The 19992-nt window shown below is 51.2% G+C and overlaps 2 protein-coding genes across 2 annotated transcripts; both read left to right on the top strand.

Moving 5' to 3' along the window:
- Positions 1-316: 316 nt before the first annotated feature.
- On the top strand, positions 317-10910 carry ANKRD39 (ankyrin repeat domain 39). Its single transcript, XM_035001712.1, has 4 exons — positions 317-454; positions 5279-5382; positions 5814-6017; positions 10517-10910. The coding sequence occupies exons 1-4, from the start codon at positions 355-357 to the stop codon at positions 10658-10660; spliced, it is 552 nt and encodes a 183-aa protein (XP_034857603.1). The 5' UTR covers positions 317-354; the 3' UTR covers positions 10661-10910.
- A 118-nt stretch (positions 10911-11028) lies between these two features.
- Positions 11029-18345, top strand: ANKRD23 (ankyrin repeat domain 23). The gene is given in 12 exon segments (XM_035001713.1): positions 11029-14418; positions 14513-14656; positions 14844-14878; positions 14880-14930; positions 14932-14968; positions 15710-15835; positions 16074-16169; positions 16254-16352; positions 16469-16509; positions 16511-16562; positions 16699-16784; positions 16838-18345. Coding segments are annotated over 12 exon segments (1149 nt in total). The 5' UTR covers positions 11029-14271; the 3' UTR covers positions 17073-18345.
- Positions 18346-19992: the final 1647 nt, after the last annotated feature.

Genomic DNA, 19992 nt, shown 5'->3' with positions numbered 1-19992 from the left:
GGGCTGGGCTCTGGCGGGCGGCCAAGCCGCCCGCTGCGTCCCCACACCCTACAGGGCTCCACACGCCCTACGCGGCCGGCGGCCCGGGCGCCATCCGCCCGCAGTCCGGGTCTGGGCATCCTGCGCGGCGCCCTCGGCACTCTGCTTGGCCTGGGACGCCCTCGCGCGGCCGCCTCGGAGCGCGGTGCAGCGCCGCAAACCCCGCCCCGCCGCCTCGATTGGTTCCCGAGCTACTGGCGCGGCTGGGCTCTGGTACTGGCGCTGCTGCGTCCGCCCCGCCCCGGCCCGCCCCACCCACCCGTCGCGGCCGCGCGTGCGCACAACAGCCGGGGCGGAGCGGGCTCTGGGGTCGACATGGCGGCGCCGCGACCCTGCGCGGACGGCCCTTGCTGCTCCTGGCCAGGTTCGGCGTCCAGCGTGCAGCAAACGCTGGACGAGATGGACTTCGACAGGGGTGAGACTCCCGGCTTTCTCCAGATCGCGGAACAAGGAGATGGCCGAGAAGCGGGGCCCCGAGGGCCGCAGCGGGCCTGGTGGGAGCATGGGCGGACGGCGGGCTTACAGCCCCCGCGTCACTGAGATCCCGCCAGGGACCCGGCACGAGCTCGGCCTCTAGAAACTTCGTCTCGCGCGCAGATTGGGAAACGGAGGCCCTCGTTTCGGTAACTTTCCCAAGTGGTCGGCCCGGCTCCTCAGCTGGTGTGCCCGCGGGAGGCTCGGGCCCTCTCGGTGGTCGGGCGGGGGTGTGAGTGTGTGTCGGGGGGGGGGGGGGGGGTCGGGAAGCAGAATCTGCAGTCGGATTATTGCAGCCACCTTGAGGGCAGCTTCAGAGGGCGGGCTGCGCTGCGAAGGGAACTGACGTTCTGACCTCCGATGTGTCAGGCCCTGTATGGTTTAGATACGGCACACATGGCCCTCGACGCAGGTGATGTTATCCCCACCTTTGGGGCCCAGAGAGGTAACTCTTTTACCCCACACTGTAAGGAGATTATATCGTCTGTAAGGAACAGAGTAAAGCTGAAAAACAAGGCCGCTCCTACTCGGAGGCCGTGCATCACCTGTCAGTGCAGAGGCAGCTTATGCGGTGATAACATTCTCATCAGCTGCTGGGTGGATGCTACGGCTTTTTATGCATTCTGATTTAACTTACTGTTAAGTGGCTCTTGCACCTGCTTACCTCCCTCCACGTCGCCACCCTCTGGGCTTCTGAAGCAATTCCCTCATGGGCCTTCCTGCTTCCACTCCTGCCCTCCTACAAAGCTTTCTACTCCACACAGAAGCCAGAGTAACCGTTTGAATATATTAAATCAGATAATTTCATTGCTTTTAGAATAAGTTCAAATTCCCTTCATGGCCTACAAAACTGTGTGACCTGATCGTTGCCTATTCTACTTCTCAGCCCCCACTTTATTTCTCATCCTTTTCTTTCCCCACTCTATGCTTCAGCCACACTGGGCTCGTTTTGGTTTCACAGACATGCAAGATCTCTTTCTGACTTAAAGCCGTGGTACTTGCTGTCCCAGCTCCTTGGAATGAACTTTCTGCAGCATTAGGCTAGCTAATGCTTTTCTTCTGGTCTTGGCTCAGATGTCACCTCCTCAGAGAGACTCACCCTGAACACTGCATTCTGGTAGTTTTCAACTGGGGGGGTTGGGCAACACCCCATTCTAGTAGTTCTCAACTGGATGGGGGCAGTTGCAGTTCTGACCCTTAAGGGTGTTTGGCAATGTCTAGAAATAATTTCAGATGTTACAGCTGGGAGGATGCTACAGTCAGTCATCTAGTAGGTAGAGGCCAAGGATGCTAGTCTACATCCCACAATGCACAGGACTGTTCCTCATAACCAAGAATTAACTGGCCGAGTTGTGCAGCTGTTAAGAAAGAAACCTTGCCCTGTCCAAAGTAGGGTCCCTTCCCCTCCAGGTTACTCTGATATATCACCTTGCTTTCATCAAAGCAGTTTTTACAACCTGGTATTATTTTGTTTGCTTACTCATTATTTCCCACACGTGGGAAAGATCCTTGTGTGGGTCGTTGTTTTTTTTTTCATATCTCCTCTCTGGGTTCATTATCCCTTTTCCTGAAGTATAGCTTTTAAAAGTTTGTTCAGTGAGTATGATTCTTCATCTCTCTCCCCCTCTTTCTCTGTCTTGACTGGTAGCTTAGCCGGGTATAAAATTCTAGACTGACAATTATTTTACCCCCCTCAAACCTTTGAAAATATATTTATCTTCTTTTTCTGTTACTGCTGTTAAAAATTCTGCTGGGAGCACCTGGGTGGTTCAGTCAGAAGAGCGAGTGACTCGTGATCTCGAGGTCATTAGTTCAAGCCCCACGTTGGGTGTAGAGATTACTAAAAAATAAATAAATAAACTTTAAAAAAGTCCTGATAATCTGATTATAATTCTTCAGTGACTAATGATCTTTTCTTTTTGGTAATTTAAATGTTCTCTTTATTCTTGATGTCATTTTACCAGGGTAGATATGTTTTGATTAATTCTCCTTGGGATTTAATGTGGTTTTCATCTGAGAACTCATTGTTGTCTTTACTTCAGAATAATTCTCAGACGTTATCTCTTCAGGCATTTCCTCTCTCCCATTCTGTCCAGTTTTTCTCTTTTTTTTTTGTTTGAAACTCCTGTTAGACATATGTTGGTACATTCTGCCTTTCATGTTTCCTTACCTCTCTTTAATATTTTTCTCTTTACCATTCTGCATTCTGGGTGATTTCCAAGTCACTCATTCCCTCCCGGGTGGGTCTGCAGTACTGTCCAGCCATCTGTTGTTGTTTTAGTTCAATGATTCTATTTTTTAATTTACTGACTTTTAATTAATTAATTTTTTAAAGATTTTATTTATTTGAGAGAGAGAGAGACCATGAGAGCAGGAATACAAGCAGGGGGAGTGGGAGAGGGAGAAGCAGGCTTCCCACCGAGTAGGGAGCCCGATGTGGGGCTCGATCCCAGGACCCTGGGATCACGACCTGAGCTGAAGGCAGACATTCAATGACTGACCCAGGTGCCCCTACTGACTTTTTTTTTTTAATTTTTTTTTTTTAAAGATTTTATTTATTTGACAGAGAGAGCACAAGCAGAAGGAGAGAGAGGGAGAAGCAGGCTCCCTGCCAAGCAAGGAGCCCAATGCGGGACTCGATCCCAGGACCCTGGGATCATGACCCGGGCCGAAGGCAGCCGCTTAACCAACTGAGCCACCCAGGCGTCCCCCTACTGACTTTTTTTTAAAAGCAATCTGTACACCCAGCCTGGGGCTTGAACTCATGACCCTGAGATCAAGAGTCACATGCTCTACTGGCTGAGCCAGCCAGGCAGCCCTGACTTTGTTTCAGATCTCCTTGTTCTTTTTTTTCTCCCTAATGTTCTGCTGATTTGTGGATTGTATTCCTTCATCTCTGTGAACACACTAAATGTTGTTTTAAAGTCTTTTAGATTGTGCTATTATGGCTCATTTTTGAAGTACGCATTTTTCCATTTGTTGTATTTGCTGACTATCTCATGTGGCAGTGGATTACTTCTTGTTTTGCAGCTTTTAATTTTTGAGCTCACCGGTGGCGGGGCGGGGGGGGTGTCTTCTCTTGTTAGAGGTTATCCACAACAGAGCCACACCTTTGTTGGCTTGTGGGAGTATCCTTATGGGACATTTTTTTAAAAGTTGCCTCTGTGCAGCCCTTATAGCATTCACTTGTCTGGATCCATTTTTATGACAGATCCTTAGCGTGGGGGTTTTGCTCCCTAAGGCTATAAATAGATATAGGTCCCCTTATACAGTGATGTATGTCAACTATTTCTCTATAAAGCTGGAAAAGAGATCATACAGTTAATGAAGTTTACATGATGGGAAAAATGCAAAAGTAAATAAATATACAGATATATATGTATACATATAACACCTCCAAGTTGAATGGGTCATGGTATCTGATTTTTTAGGTTTCTTCTGCCCCTGCTGTCTTCTCACACCTATTGAAACGGTGCCTTTCTCATTTCCTTTTTCTCTTCAGATGTCACCTTATCAGAGATGCCATCCCCGACCACTGCTTGTATCCCTTCTGTTTTCTTTTTCTTCATAGTCCTTAGCACCACCTGATTTCTCTCTTTTTTTTTTTCTCATCTGCTTCCTTTAATTAGAAAGTAACCTCCATAAGACCAAAGCTTTGGGGGCAGCCCTGGGGATTGGGGACCTTTAATTCTTGGCTGGCCTCTAGTGCTCAGAACAGTGCCAGATACATGATAGGTATTCAGTAAATATTTGCTGAATGAGTGAACTGCCTGGGCCTGGTAGCTTGCTTTCTGCTGCTGTTCAGGAAAGTAGAGATTTTCTAGTCCCAGTTCACCCATGAGGTGGTACTTCCTGTCTCTCAGCTTTGTGCACGGAACTTTGTTGTGTCTGTTCCTGGCCATGCACGTGCCCTGCGGCCTTTGCTCCAGACCCTGCCTAGTTGTTCAAGCCGGAGCCTCTAGGATGTGTGTCTGTTTACAAGGACTTTTAGGATTCTGCAGATGGAGTACCTGCTCACCACTTTGGCTATGGTTTTCATCTTCTCTGGCAACTGGCCCTGTCCTTATCTTGCTTTTGAATTTGCCTATGTATTCAGACATTTTATACATTACTTTATTTAATATTTATGTGTTTGAAGTGGGAAGAAGGGATTTGCGCCTGTCTAACCCTACTGTCTTGATTAGATAAAGCTCCTTGTCTGTCTTGCTCACAGCTCTCTCACCAGCACCTAGGACAGTCCTTAGCACAGAGATTTCAGTTAAATTTTTTAAAAGATTTTTGTTTAATTGATTGATTGATTGGAGGGACAGAGGGAGAGAGAATCTCAAACTGAGCACAGAGTCTGACTCGGGGTTTGATCCCAGGACCCTGAGATCATGATCTGCGTCCAAACCAAGGGTCAGGCACGCAACTGACTGAGCCACCCAGGCGCCCCTCAGTTAATGTTTGTTGAATGAGTAAATCCCCCCCCTTTTTTTTTTAAAGATTTTATTTATTTATTAGAGAGAGAATGAGAGAGAGCACATGAGGGGGGAGGGTCAGAGGGAGAAGCAGACTCCCTGCTGAGCAGGGAGCCCGATGCGGGACTCGATCCCGGGACTCCAGGATCATGACCTGAGCCGAAGGCAGTCGCTTAACCAACTGAGCCACCCAGGCGCCCGTAAATCCCCCCATTTTATAGATGAGAAAATGGTGGTCAAGAAGTCAAGCACTGAAAGTCTCCAGTCATTCAGCATTATTCAGCACTTTGGCTGTCTTTCCACAGGAATCTGGTCGGCAGCCCTGAATGGAGACCTAGGCCGAGTGAAATATTTCATCCAGAAGGCAGCAGACCCTAGCCAGCCCGACTCGGCTGGCTACACGGCTCTGGTGAGCTGGGGAGGGAAACTTGCACTCGGGATACCTGCCCTCTCTGGCGGAGGGGGTGATGTTGCCCGTGCTGCCGCCTGTTCTTCTCTCCCAGCAGGTTTTGAGTTTTAAGCATTGTGTGAACCTTGTTCTAGGTTTGTTTGTTTTTTTCCTTAATTAGTGTTAAGTGCTTTACATCATTTATTTAATTTCATTTACCTAACAATCCTGTGAGGTAGGAATGATTATTATCCCCACTTTGCTGATGAGGAAGCTGATGCTAGAAATGAAGCGGCTTGTCTGGGTCACATGGCTGGCGGACGTGGCCTCTGAGGTCGTTACCGTCCTCTCGCCTACCCTGTAGCCTGCTCCAGAGCCCGTGCTCTCCCCCGCCCACCGTCCTGCCGCCTGCCTGGGCTCTGCTGTCTGACCTCGCTCTCCGTCCCCTGCAGCACTATGCCAGCCGCAACGGGCACTATGCCGTGTGCCAGCTCCTGCTGGAAAGCGGGGCTAAGTGTGATGCCCAAACGCACGGGGGCGCCACCGCTCTGCACCGGGCCAGCTACTGTGGGCACACCGAAATCGCACGGCTCCTGCTGTCTCACGGGTCCAACCCTAGGTTGGTGGACGACGATGGCATGACCAGTCTGCACAAGGTATGCCGCCCTTCCCCCTTCACGATCTTGGCTTTTGTTCAGTGGAGAAAACACGGGGAAAGCAGAGAAGCACTTGCAATGTCCGTGCTTACCAGTCATCCCTTGAGGGTTAATGTACAATGTGCCAGCAGTTTCCTTGGGCGTGTAAATTAGAATTACACGTACGGCGTCATTTTTTTTTCTTTGCTTTCATGATATGTCATGAATGCTTTTCCGTGAAGTTAGTTTTCCGAAGCTCACATCTACTCTCGCCTACCCCTGTAGCCTGCTCGCCGTACGGTAGCCAGGGTGACCACTTCATTAACTTTCTGCTGACCAGAAATACCTGCACGTGGTGAAGAGTTTGAGGAGTACAAAACAGTGCAGCGTGAAAATGTCTCCCTTCCACCCTGACCCCTGGTCCCTCAGTCTTCCGGGACACCCTGCTCAAGGCATCCCTTTTACTGATTGCTTATGCATTTTAGAGACGCGGTTTGTGCAAGTTTATGGTGTGCGTGTGTAAACGTATTCTCTTATGAACTTTAAAACAGAAAAACGTAAGTTGACTGCATGACTTACCATGAGAGCCTGTGGCAGACACTTTTTGCTGTCCACCAAAAATTTGTGCTCACTCTTTCGTATTAGAGACCTGTCCCTCAGACGGGGCTCTACAGTCTCAGACTACGTTCCGCTCCCTAGCGTGGCGAGTTCTCAGCCACCAGAAGACAAGACGCACCGACGAGCTTTTTTTCCAGGAGGAGAGCTTTTAGGAGCCAGTGTTCCTACTCCGCACACTCTACTCCGTCGCCCCAGCCCGTAGCTGAGACACCTAGGGGTTGGCAGATCCCCAGCAAGCAACCTGGACTTCAGAAACATGGTAGGACAGAAAGGTGCCTGCTTAGCGACAGCAGCCTTGAAATGTGACGGCCACAAAGATAGAGGTCTTGTTTTTATTTTGTACACCTGGCTGTTGAATAACACGTTATTACCATTATTTTTTAATGTATGATGGGAATGGAGTAACACTTTGGTAGAGACACTAGTAGATATATTAAAAAAATACACGTAGCAAGTTTTGTTTTTGTTTTTTATGCTTCATGACACACCTTCCGTGAGGCACAGGCGCACCTCAGAGACATGCAGACCTCCGTAATAAAGCAAGTCGGGTGAGTCTTGGTTTCCCAGGACACACAAAAGTTACGTTTATACTACACTGTAGTCTATTTAGTGTACACTAGCATTATGTCCAAAAAAAAATCATGTATGAAAGTTAGTTTAAAAATACTTTATTGCTAACAAATGCTAACCATCATCTGACCTTTCAGCAAGTTGTAATCTTTTAACTGGTAGAGGGTCTTAGCTTGATGTGGATAACTGCTCAGCGTATCAGGGAGGTCAGGGTAGGAGTTGCTGAAGGTTTAAGAAACTGCTGTGGCTCACCGGTTCTTGAAATAAGACAGCAATGGACTTTGCCACATTGACTGACTCTTCCTTTCACTGGAGCGCTGAGAGGCCATTGCAGGGCTATTAATTGGCTTACTTTAAATATTGTCGTTCAGGGAGTAGGGAGGCACGAGGAAGAGAGAGAGAGAGACTGGGGGAGCAGTCAGAACCCATACATTTATAGATTAGCTCCTCTGTCTTATATTGGTGCGGTTTAGGCATCCCAAAATGACTAGAGTAGTAACATCAGAGATCAGTGATCACAGATAACAGATATAATAATCATGAAAAAGTTTGAGGGGCGCCTGAGTGGCTCAGTCGTTAAGCGTCTGCCTTCGACTCAGGTCATGATCCCAGGGTCCTGGGATCGAGCCCCGCATCGGGCTCCCTGCTCCACGGGAAGCCCGCTTCTCCCTCTCCCACTCCCCCTGCTTGTGTTCCCTCTCTCGCTGTGTCTCTCTCTGTCAAATAAATAAAATCTTAAAAAAAAAAAAAAAAAAAGTTTGAAGCAGTTCAGGAATTACAAAAATGTGGCACAGAGATACGAAGTGAGCAAATGCTGTTGGAAAATGGCACCAAAAGACCTGCCCGGTGCGGGGTTGCCACAGATCTTCACTTGGTAAAAACACAGTATCTGCATAGCGCGGTAAAGCAAAGTGCAACCAAATGAGGTGTGCCCGTGTAGAAGACAGTCAGACACAGAAGCAGAGTGGGGTGGTGGTTGCCGGGGCAGTGGGGAGGGGGGTGGGGGGTGCTGTTGAGCTGGCGCAGCATCACTGAGGGGAGCTGATGAAGCGCAGCGGATCTGCGCTGTGTCAGTAGGTGACCGTGCTTAATAAGCTTTAAGTTTGTTAAGAAGGGGGCGCGCCTGACTGGCTCAGTCGGTAGAGCGTGGGACTCGTGATCTCAGCCCTACGTTGGGCGTGGATAGGGGGGTGGTGGCTATCATTTAACAAAAACAAAACAGAAACAAAAAACAATTACCAAAAAACTATAAAAAAATAGATTTGTTAAGAAGTCAGATCTCATGTGAAGTGTTCTTACCATAATAAAAAATTGGGTGGGGGTCTGTTTCAAGGACCAACTTAATTTTTAGGAAGCCAGATGTATTTCATTGTCCAAGGATTTGCAGATATATTACCCTTGTGTCCACTCAAGGGAAGATGTCAACATTTCCCTCCTCCAGTTTCTTTTTTCTTTTCTTTCTTTCTTTTTTTTTTCTTTAATCTAAGTCATCTCTATGCCCAGCGTGAGGCTCAAACTCACCACTCGAGATCACGACTGTCATGCTCTCCCGATTGAACCAGCCAGGTGCCACTATCTTGAGCTCTCATCCCCTTGTCACTTACACTCAGGCCCCCTCTCTTGACCCCGTCATGGTGACACTCCAGGACCTTACCTGTCAAGCTGTCCCCGGCTCAATGCCTCTCCTCTCCCAGTTTTCATCTGGCTTGTTTCTGTCCTTCCTTCTGGATCTTAGCTTCTGCCTCACACTCAGAGAGCTTTCCTGTTCTCAGACGTGGGTAGTTCCCCCAACTGTGTGTGCAAAAGCACCCTGCACTTGACTCCTCATACCTTTTCTCCCTCTTAAATTCCGTCTGAGCTCTCTGTCCCCAGAGACAGCGAAGACTTGATCTTGTTTACTGTCGTAGCCCCAGCTCTTGGCACAGGTGCCCAGTGAATATTTGCTGAGTGAACACCTGGATGGCGTTTTATTTTCTCTTAAGATCCTTGCCAGTTGAAGAGGCAGACTGCTTATTCCTTGACGGTCTACAGTGGTGTTGCTCGGACGGTCTAACTCCCTTGGAGGGTGTGTACGGGCAAGACACTGCACGCGAGCGCGCGCATGGTGCTGGCTGGTCTTACGGCCTGAGGCCTTTTCAGTGCCTCTCTGGCCTTTCATTCAGGGGATGCAGATATGGGAAGAGTGGAATTGTTCTTTCTTTTTTTAACAAATAAGCTACTTGCAAACTCTGGTACTTTTTTTTTCTACAAAATTCTTTGGAATGCATCTCACATCTCCCCAGAATGCACCCCAGAACTACTCACAACATACCACTGCCTGAATTGAGGCAACAAAACTGAGAACCTTAGGTCTGTACTCAACAAGAGGACCTGCTAAATAAAGATCTGGATTCAAATTTGAGGTGGTATTTGCTACTAATATTAATTTTGACACCTCTCAAAAGCTCCGTGGTACATCAGTGACTATTGGGAGGAGCAGGGAATCGAGTGCTATAACACGGTTGTTAAAAGAGTTGAGACTTGGCAGTCAGACAGACCTGGTTTAGGATCCCCAGGCTGCCACACCAGCACTGTGACATTGGACAAGTCACTTACCTTGTATGAGCCTCAGTTTCTTCATCTGTAAAATGGGAATGATGATAGTTCCTACCTCTGATGGTTATTATGAAAGTTATATAAGCTGATCTGTGTAAATCACCTTAACTCTCTTTTCTGGAGGAGGTAGGTTGAAAATTGATGTCCAGGTTGGGATCGTCTATTTCAAAGGAAGAGGAGAAAGCCGGGAACCTGGACCCATTTTTCTCTGCTCATCTGTACGTTCCCAGAGGGCGGAGGCCGTGTCTGGTGTATCTTGTGCCTACGGTGCCCAGCTGATAGATGACTGAACATTTATAAGGGACACTTAGAGATCCAAGGTTCTGTATTTGTTTTTGTTTGTTCAAGATTTTATTTTTAAGTAATCTCTATACCCAACGTGGGACTTGAACTCACAATCCTGAGACCAAGAGTCGCATGCTCCATCAACTGAGCCAGCCAGGTGCCTGTCTATATTTATTTTTAATGTGCAGGCCGGACAGAGAAGAATGGCTACTGAGCAGAGGACACCAGAAAGAAAAACTCAAGCTAACTGCCAGGAATGGCACTAGAGAATTCCACCAACCTTTATGCAAGTCGTTGGGATTTGGTAGGAATTAGGGTAAATCTACTCAAATAGCCGGTGTCTCCCATTTCCATAAGACCTGTTTTAGGACCAAGAGATTCCCCGAAGTGGAGCAAGAAAGGGTAGAGCCCAGTGGGGATATGGCTTTTGATTCATGCATCTTTCTCCACAGGCTGCTGAGAAGGGTCATGTGGACATTTGCTCCCTGCTGTTGGAACACAGCCCAGCCCTGAAGGCTGTCCGGGATCGGAAGGCACGACTAGCATGTGACCTGCTGCCCTGCGACAGTGACCTGTGGGACCTGCTGGCCACCTGAGCCGCCACCTTTCTGTCTCAGGCTGCCGTGCAAGAGGACCCAGACTAGCCCTCCTAGCCCCTGCCTTGGCCAGCATCCGTGCTGCAGGGTGGGAACCTGAGGCCTGAAGAGCCCTATTCTGGCCACTCGGGGAGCGAGGGAGTAGATGCGGGGCTGTAAGTGCTTAAGCCTGGACAGATGATCATATTCTAAATTAGTTCACGTGGAAACACTATCCGTTTGGAAAAAATAAAGTTGTATCCTTACCTCATCCCATGCACAAAAATAAATTTCAAGTAGATTAAAGACCTAAGTATAAAAACAGAACTACGTAAGTATTAGAAGAAACTGGGACATATGACAAAAGCTGCTTTCTAGCTGAATGTCCTTGGGAAAGGTCACTTTGCCCATCTGTCCCTGCTTCCTCATCTGTGAGGTGAGGATGATTATAACAGGGCCTGCTTCGGTGGCCTTGCGGAGGTCAAATGAGCGAATATGTGGAGGGCACCAGAGTGTGCCAGGCATGCTGCACGCTGTCCGAGCGCACACTTCCTCACCTTTCCTTTTAACAACCGAATAGACTAACAAGTGCTGTTGCTTCGTTGTGCATTGCTAATGACCGCCTGTCTTCGCTGAACTTCCTGTCCATAACTACGGCCTGTTTAAAGATTTTCTTCCTTCTATTGATTCATAAGGAGTTACGTATTCTGGATATTAATCTTGTTTTTTATATATATATATATATATATATTTTTTTTTTTTTTTTAACCATCACTTTGTTGGTATCTGTTCATGGAATTCGGTACACCCACCATAGACGGGAGTTTGGGAATATCTATTAAAATTTAGATGAGGGCCAATAATTTCTCTGTAGCTACCTAGAGAAATACCCACGTATACAAAGATAATTTACTTACAGAGACATCTACAGAGTTGTGCTATAATGTAAGGAAGAAAGGAGGTAAGCTCAGTGTTCCCTGCTAGGGAAAGGATTAAATTCTGGTACATGGGTCACTGGAGTGCAGTGTAAGACTAACAGGGAAAGTGTGCTAAGCTGCAGTCACAGTATGATGCCTCTTAAGACCCGTCTATGGAAACCTGCATGTACGTACACAAAATTACAGGAAAAAAGTCGAGGATATATATTACACTGGCACCTGGGGTGTCTCCTGGTCTGCTGTGGTGAAAGTGGTTTGTCAAGTGCGTCTTGAGCTTTATTCTGTTTCAGTTTTTTACAAGGAATAACTTTTTTGTAAGAATTAATACCAGTCAGTTTCCTGTGGAAGAACTAGTTTTCTGGTGAGAATTTCAGATGAAGGTTGTTGGTGTAAGATGCCCTTGTCCTTGAATGTTGAAGGAGAGGAGTTTTAGAGTCGGCAGATAGTAGAGACCAAAGCCAAAGTCTGTCTTGTCTTACCCTCACTCTAGTCTAGGCAGCTCTCCCTTTTCATAACCAAAGGCAAGAAATCACCTTTGACAAAAACCCCTGATGCATAGGGACTGAGTTTCTTTTAAAAGCTCTGGGTTCCCTAAGTCTCAGAACTTGGATGTATTTACTGAGAAGCCAGCCATGGGTGGAACCATTCCCAGCCCTCTGGGGCCTTGGGCTGTCCTTGACCTGTAGTTCTCCCTCTCGTTCTGGTCATCCCTGCTCATATAGCTCCAGTTCTGGAGTCTTATTTACGATCAGATTTCCTTTCAAAGGTCAAGGCAGAATTCAAGGCCCAGCTGGGTGAAGGGCATGCTGGGCATCTTAAATGAGGAAGTTTGACTTTGGTGGCTTGAGACAGGTTGATTGGTGACTAGATTAATGGCTAACATCTCAGTCCAGCTTCCCCGTGGGATGGCGTGCTCCCTGCCCAGGAGAGCAGGAAGGGACCTGCATGTGTGGGGCGTGGAAGGCTTTTCAAGAGGCAGGGGCTGCTGATGACAGACTGGACTTGGCTCCTGGCCGTGGTGTAGTTTAATACGCTGGCTCTCGGAGTGGTGAGGGAGAAGCGGGGGGCGCTGGGGAAGGAAAGCAGAAGTATGGAGGGCAGCCTTGAAACTGGGAGTGGGGCAGTTGCTTGAAGTCTGATCTCCTGGAGGTGCCATGCAGATTCCTGCCACAGACGTCAGCCTCTTGGGCCTTTCCTTTCCGAGGTCCTCTCTAGGATTCTGGCTTCCTTTTGCTCAGAACAGGCTGATGGGGTCTTTCAGGGTCTCAGGCACCTAGACCTGTGGCAACATGGAGGCTCACGCTCAACATTTTTCTAGTGGCCCGGGCACCCCCGGCCATACGTCTATTGGTCGAATTACTCCTGAGCAGGTGTAGGGGATGGCACAGGTGCAGGAGAGTGGGTGCCTGACGCTGCACCCGACGCAGCTCAGAGTGGCTCCTGCCTTCAGCGGGCTGCACACCCACATTGGTATTCTGGTCAGCGTCACAGAACCACTGAGCTCTCTGGCCCGGGCACAAGCCCCTGGCCTGCCCTGCCCGCAGGAGCCAGCTCTCCTGTAAAAGGGCTGAGCAGCTCAGCTCCTCTCACTGGGGGCGTGAAGAGCAAGGGGGGACCATGGACGTCATCAGCATGCAGCAGTTGGTACGGACATGCAGCGGCGGGGGTGGGAGGCAGGTCATGGTCTAGACGTCCCCAGGCCTGCCCAGCAGAACGAGGGGGGCCAGCTGGAGGGGGGCAGGCGGCTGCTTCCTGTGGTCGGAGGAGAGGTGTAGGAGCAGAAACACGCAGTTGTTTTCTGTCTGTCCAGTTCTGTGAGGCAGTGACAGACGAAGCAACGGGAAGATACCCGGTGATGGTGTAGACATGGCAGCCCTTGAGTCCAGGGAGTCTTGCCCTAGACTGTGATGGCAAAACAGGAAACAGCAGGCTACTCAGAAGACACGAGCATAGCTGCGGGGATTGAGCTCAGCTGCTGCCATAGCCATTGCTCTGGAAATGGTCCAGGGGGTCTGGCTGCCTCGGTCGGGGAGGAAGAAGGGTGCTCTGAGTTCCCTGGGCGGTGAGAGGAACGGTCACACCGGTGACGCTCTGGGGTGTCTGCTTTGGTGAGGTGGGCCCGGGAGGCCCAGGAGTCACGCTGCCCAGCAAGCCCCATTGCGACCCTGCCCGGTGCAGCTTGCAGGCCCAAAGGAGTGTTAGGTTGCCACCAGCGTTGGCTTTGGAAGAGAATACAGTTCGTTCTCTGTGGCTGGAAGCCCTGTGCTCTGCCATCCTATCATCCCAACCTTTTCCCTCTCCCCTAGAACGCTTATTCCTCAGTGCTCCCCAGCTCCTGAACGCCCGGTGGGGGCAGGAAGGAAGAGCAGATCACTGTACGGTGGGTTCTGGCCCGGTTTCCTCCTCACAGCCCCTTGAGCTGGGTGCTAGTTTTACCCCATTCTAGTGATGAAGAAACAGAGTTTCACAAGAGCCAAGATTTGAACCCAGGAATTCAGAATTTTACCCAGGAGGCATCTCTGTTCCTCTGAGCTCAGGGTCAGGTGGCAGTATGGCGTGATCTGATAGGAATGTAAGGACGACAGCCCAGGAGGGAAGCTGAGGTGTCACCTGTCCCAAGCGTGCCTGGACACCAGCCCAGCAGTATAAATAGACACGGTGTCATGCCCCTGACCCTGTGTCCTGCGACAGGACATGGTAGGCGGTAGTTATCCTCCTGGGCCCCGGGCAACACTACAGTGGGTGAGAGCCAAGAGCCGTGGGCATCAGGGAGCATGCCAGCAGAGCGCCAGGAAGCTTCGCCAAGGGTCAGGCCACTATGACATCCACAATGCTCTCTCTGTAGGTCACCTCTTGTCAGGATCCCTGTACTGCACAGCTGTTTCCTAAAGCTTCCTCATTTTTCTGAGTCTTTCTCCTTATCCCACTCCTACAGGTACGTGGAGACAGAGTTGGAAGGAAAGTGTCAGGATGTGGACATGGAGTTCCTGATCCCGGAGGCGGGCCTGGGGCCTGGAGGCTGGGAGCTGAAGAGGCTGTGGCCCGGGAGCGGTGGAAACTGGGAGAAGAGAAGAAGAAAGTGAGCAGTGCTGGGGATGGGGGGTGGTGAGTGCCAACCCCAAGGTGGGCAGGCTCTGAGCCCCAAGGACCTTGGGTGGCTGGGGTCCCTCCTGCGGGTGGGAGAGGCGAGGGCCAGACCAACCCGGAGCCTGCCCCCGAGGCCTTGGCGCCCTGTGGCTGACCGCTGGCCTGCTCTTGTGCCCCAGCTTGAGAGATTTAACAGCTCCAGACGGAATCTGGAGACTGGCTGACTTGAAAAACTTGGTTCAAAGATGGGGAGAGAGGCGACTGAAATGCAGTCCCCCCTAGGGCACGTGAGCCAGTGGTTAAGGTGAGAAGTCGGGTGGGGGGGGGCTTGAGTTTGTGAGGAAGCGCTTCCTGTCGCCGCGGGAGGGCTTGGGGAAGAGCGGACACCGCCAGGACCTGCTGAGCTGGACAGACTCCGTTCTGGAGGCCCCACAGCCCTCCTGTCTGTTTGCTGGGGCCACACGCACAGTGGCTTCAGCAGCAGAGATTTATTCTCCCAGTTCTGGAGGCTGGAAGTCTGAGATCAAAGTACCGGCAGGGCTGGTTCCTTCTAAAGGCTGTGGGGGAGAATCTGTCCCTGCCAGTCTGCTAGCTTTTGGTGCTTGGTGGCTAGCTTTGGTGTTCCTCGGCTTGTGGGTGCCTCACCCCAATCTCTCCTGAGTTCACAAGGCACTCACACTGTGCCCGCTGTGCCCACGTGTCCCCTTTCATTAAGGACACCAGTCATTGGATTAGGGCCCACTTTAGTCCAGTGTGACTTTTAATTACAGCCTCAATGACCCTATTTCCAAATAAGGCCACATTCTGAGGTCCTGGGGTTGGGACTTCAACATACAAACTTGGGGGCAGGGGGCATGGCAACCCATAATGGGCGTAATAGGTCTCATCGGTCCGAATCTGGGGGAGGAAGGGAGTTAAGAATTACGGTTTGTACCAGCCACCAACCAACATGTAGTCCTCAGCTGGCTCTCAGGAGCTGCTCGGCTAGACTGGTGAAGACTGCGGTTTGCGAAAGTGATTTGGTCTCGCCCTGTAACCTACCCAGCCGCAGCCCCAGGCCCAGCCGGAGTCTGTGGACCTGGAGATGCTCCTGAAGGCAGCTGCCGAGAGCCGGGAGGCCCTAACTGGCAAGTACCTGGTAGATGGAGGGGACCCCAGTGCCCATGACAAGGTAGCAAGTGGGGGGACTCGGACTACAGTGTCAGAGCTGCAGGGGTGCCATCCTCCGTGTGTTCCAGTCCTGGCCTGGGAAACTGCGGGCCTTTCCGGAGCCGGGAGGGAGGGGCCCTCGGTGCGAGCAGGAGCTGGTGCGTCCATCTGGGGAACCTAGTCCTGGGACTAGGGCCCAGAGCCGGGCCTCTAGGGGGCGGCCGTGCTCCCTCTGCCTGATGTCCTGTCTCCACCCCCAGCTGCACCACGCCGCCTTGCACTGGGCCTGTCCGAAGGGTCATGGCCAGCTCGCGACCAAGCTGATGGAGGCAAGTGCTGTGGACACTCGCGACTTGGTGAGAACTGGGGAGGGGCCACCGTCACGGCAGACCCCGTCCCGCACCAGAGCGTGTCTGTGCATCGGTGCTTTTGTTTGGTAGCTGGACAGGACGCCGGTGTTCTGGGCCTGCTGTGGAGGACACCTGGACATCCTCAAACAGCTGCTTAGCCAGGGAGTCCAGGTCAACGCCCGGGACAGGGTGAGGGGTGCGCTGCTGCGGGGCGGCCTGTTCCCAAGGAAGAGAAAGCACAGCCCCTCGGTGTTATAAGGCAGCCTCCCCTGGGGGGGGGGGTGACAGGAATTCTCACCCCTTAGATCTGGAGCACCCCCCTGCACGTAGCCGTGCACACGAGACACTGACTGCCTGGAGCATCGTCGCATGTGGACCCACATTGATGCCCAGGACAAGGCAGGTGCTTGCTGTTTGGTTTGGGTCTGCTCCACCAGGGGATGGGGACTCAGGGAGCCTGAGTTCGGGGACTGCTCATGCCCACTGGACACTGTGGGGGGGGGGTGTCAGGAGGATGAGCCCCCTTTCCCCAAAGGAAGGGGACATGGCTGTGCATGAGGCTGCGTGGCACGGCCACTACAAAGCCACATCGGTGCCGCTGCTCTGGGGGGGCCAGGCTATGTAATGTACTAGGCCCCCTGGTCTGAGGAGGGTGGGGGGCTCCTTCGCAGGAGAAAAGGACTGATCCTGGGCCCTTGTTCCCAGGCTTCGGTGACCTCGGGGCAGCTGGCGCGAGATGGGCAGCGGGGCATCCGGGAAGCACTGCAGGCCCCCCGCGGGGCACCCTCGCACCTGGTCCTGCCGCCCACAGCCCCGCACGGTCACTTCTCAGCCACCATTCCACCCTTCACAGTCGTCCGCACCCCTCTGTGGTCTTCGTCCCTCTGGCCAGCCCCGCCCAGCAGGTGACAGAGCCGGCTTCCCTGGCTCCAAGGGTTGGCAAGGACTTGCTCCCTGCTGCGCTGTCGCCAGGAAGGGCGGACACGGGGAACCCCGGGGAAGCCGGACACAAAGCGGGTCCTCAGTGGCCCAGGTTGGAGCAACACTGAAGAGTCCTAAGCCTCGAGCTGCCCAGGGCTGGGCGCTCGATGTCCCCCCATCCTCCGCCTGGGCCCCTCCCTCCACAAGGGCCAGTGTCCCGCCCGGCCACCATCCAGGCCACACCGCTGTGGGGCACCACGCAGCTGGCCGAGGCCCTTGGGGCAGGGCTTTCTCTGGGGACTCCACTGCCCCCAGCTCCAGCCAGCTCAGGCCTTCTGGCTCCTGGAGCTGGGTGTGGCAGGCTGGAGGGGGTGCCTGATGGGGTCAAGACCCCACTGCCGCACCCGCCCAATACCAACCTGGTTGCCTCAGAAGCCCCGACACACAAGCCAGAGCTCACGTTTATTTTCAGGAAACCTCGTGCCCACAACTGCAGGCCTCGGTCCACCTGCCTGCTGCTCTCTAGCTGGCCAGCTGATGGCGCCCCGTGCCGGGGTGACATGCCTGGGAGCTGGGGATTGCTTGTGGCCCACCCAACTTTCGGGGTGGCGGCCCGCAACCCTCCTTTGCCCCAGGCAATGTCACTCTAGCACTAGAGCCTGAGCCCTGGCCTGGGCCGCGTGGCCGCACCTGCTCGGCCCTGAAGGGGAAGCAGAGAGTGAGCAGCACCCCTCCTGCTCCCCCATCTCTGCGTGGGGGCAGGGTCAGGACCCAGCTGCACACAAGTTCTCACACTTCCTTCCCCTCCCTGCCTTTTCTCTTTCACACCGCGCTGGCGGAGACCCATGCTGCTGGCGGGGCTGGGTCCTGAACTGGCACAAAGTGAGTTTTAAGGAACTCTGCCCTAAATGGAGAACCACAGGCGGAGGGACCGGCTGATGAAGGGTCAGGCTCCCTCATGTACGTAAAGTACCTGGATGGACATCCCTTTTGCAGTTCTCTCTAGTCTAACGCGGCGGCCTTCTTGGGCCAAGCACAAGGCTATTCTCACTATGTGAAAAAGTGACTACAGCCCTCACGCACCTTCTCTTGCCACAGGCAGCTCCAGCCCTGCAGGGAACTGTGGTGACAGTTCAACCAGGTGCTGGAGCCAATAGGAGAAGCAGGTGTTCAAGTTCATGGAGAAGACGACTCTCCCCATCTAGAAGATGGGGACCCTTTTATACACTTCGTTTTTTGTTCATTAAAACTGTTGACTATCCATCACAGCCTAGTTGTTCTGGGCTGGAGGGTGGGGGCAGCTCATTAGGCCCAGGACCTGGTCTTCCTCAGCAGCAAAAGCTCAACCTGTTAACTGTATGGGCCTGACAGCAAGACAGGCCCCCAAGTGCAGAGTGGGGCATCCAGGCACTTGGCTCTTGTGCTCAAGGCATCTCTCCGCTCGTTGATGGCCAAGTTCAAAGAGCAGTGGTTCTCAGCCTTGGCTGCTTATCACAATCACAAGGAAGGTTTTAAAAGACCTGATGTGCAAGCTAATTAAATCAGCGTCTCTGGGGGTGGGACCCAGGTATCCCCATCATCATGCAGACGACATACCTATGTAGGAAATCCTTAGGAATCTACAAAAAACACCTAGAATAAGGGAGTTCAGCAAGATCTCAGAATATAAGATAAACCTACAAAGACGTTATTTCTACGTATTAGCAATGACTACATGAACACAAAAATTAAAAGCACAGTACCACTTAAAGTTGCCTTTAAAAACAAAATACTTAGATGTAAATCTAACACTTAAGAACTTGTATGTTGAAAACTACAACACACTGATGAATGAAATCAGAGACGACAAATGAGAGACATACCTTGTTCGTGGACTGGAAGATGAGATCTAGTAAAGATGTCAGTTCTCCCCAAATTGATACACAGCTTTAATGCAGCTCCTACCAAATATCCCAGCAAGATTTTTTTTGTAGATATAGTTAATAAGATGATTTAAAAACTCAGCTAAGGGACGCCGGAGTAGCTCAGTTGGTTAAGCATCCAACTCTTGATTTTGGCTCAGGTCATGATCTCAGGGTCTTGGGATCAAACCCCACATCGGGCTCCCTGCTCAGTGGGGAGTCTGCTTCTCCCTCTCCCTTTGTCCCCCCCACCCCCCCCCCGTGCTCTCTCACTCTTATCTCAAATAAATACATATTTTTTAAAGATTATATTTATTTGACAGAGACATAGCGAGAGAGGGAACACAAGCGGGGGAGTGGGAGAGGGAGAAGCAGGCTTCCCGCAGAGCAGTGAGCCCGACGTGGGGCTCGATCCCAGGACCCTGGGATCATGACCTGAGCCGAAGGCAGATGCTTAACGACTGAGCCACCCAGGGGCCCCTCAAATAAATAAAAAAATAAAAAAATAGAAACATAGCTAAAACAATTTTGAAAAATAAAGTGGGACGAGCCAGTCTACCCAATTTTAAGACTTACTATAAAGCTATAGTAACTGGGGCACCTGGGTGGCTCAGTAGGTTAAGCGTCTGCCTTCGGTTCAGGTCATGATCCCAGAGTCTGGGGATCAAGCCCCACACTGGGGTCCCAGCTCAGCAGGGAGTCTGCTTCTCCCTCTCCCTCTGCTCCTTCCCCTGCTCACTCTCACTCTCAAATAAAATCTTAAAAAAAAAAAAAAATTCAGTAGAGGAAAAAGCATTTCGACAAATGGTGCTGGAGCAACTGGACATCTACAGGCTAAAAAACAGAAAACAAAAAACAAAAACCCTTGACGTAAATCTTATACAAAAGTTAACGCAAAATGGATCACATAGGTAAAGCATAAAACTATAAAAATTTTAGGAAAAAAAACCTAGGAGACAATCTTTGGGATCTAGGACTAGGTAAAGAATTCTTACACATGATACCAA

Source organism: Mirounga leonina, unplaced genomic scaffold, assembly GCF_011800145.1.
Source record: "Mirounga leonina isolate KUSES-001 unplaced genomic scaffold, KU_Mleo_1.0 Mir_125, whole genome shotgun sequence".
Classification (NCBI taxonomy): domain Eukaryota; kingdom Metazoa; phylum Chordata; class Mammalia; order Carnivora; family Phocidae; genus Mirounga; species Mirounga leonina.
Note: the sequence above shows the minus strand (reverse complement) of the source record. Positions and strands in the feature narration are given on the sequence as shown.

Bases quoted from the DNA above. Each gene is read 5' to 3' on its own strand.
- ANKRD39 (XM_035001712.1), top strand. From the start codon at position 355: ATGGCGGCGCCGCGACCCTGCGCGGACGGCCCTTGCTGCTCCTGGCCA. The intron at 5,383-5,813 runs GTGAGCTGGGGA...CGTCCCCTGCAG, and splicing joins CGGCTGGCTACACGGCTCTG to CACTATGCCAGCCGCAACGG. The intron at 6,018-10,516 runs GTATGCCGCCCT...CTTTCTCCACAG, and splicing joins GCATGACCAGTCTGCACAAG to GCTGCTGAGAAGGGTCATGT.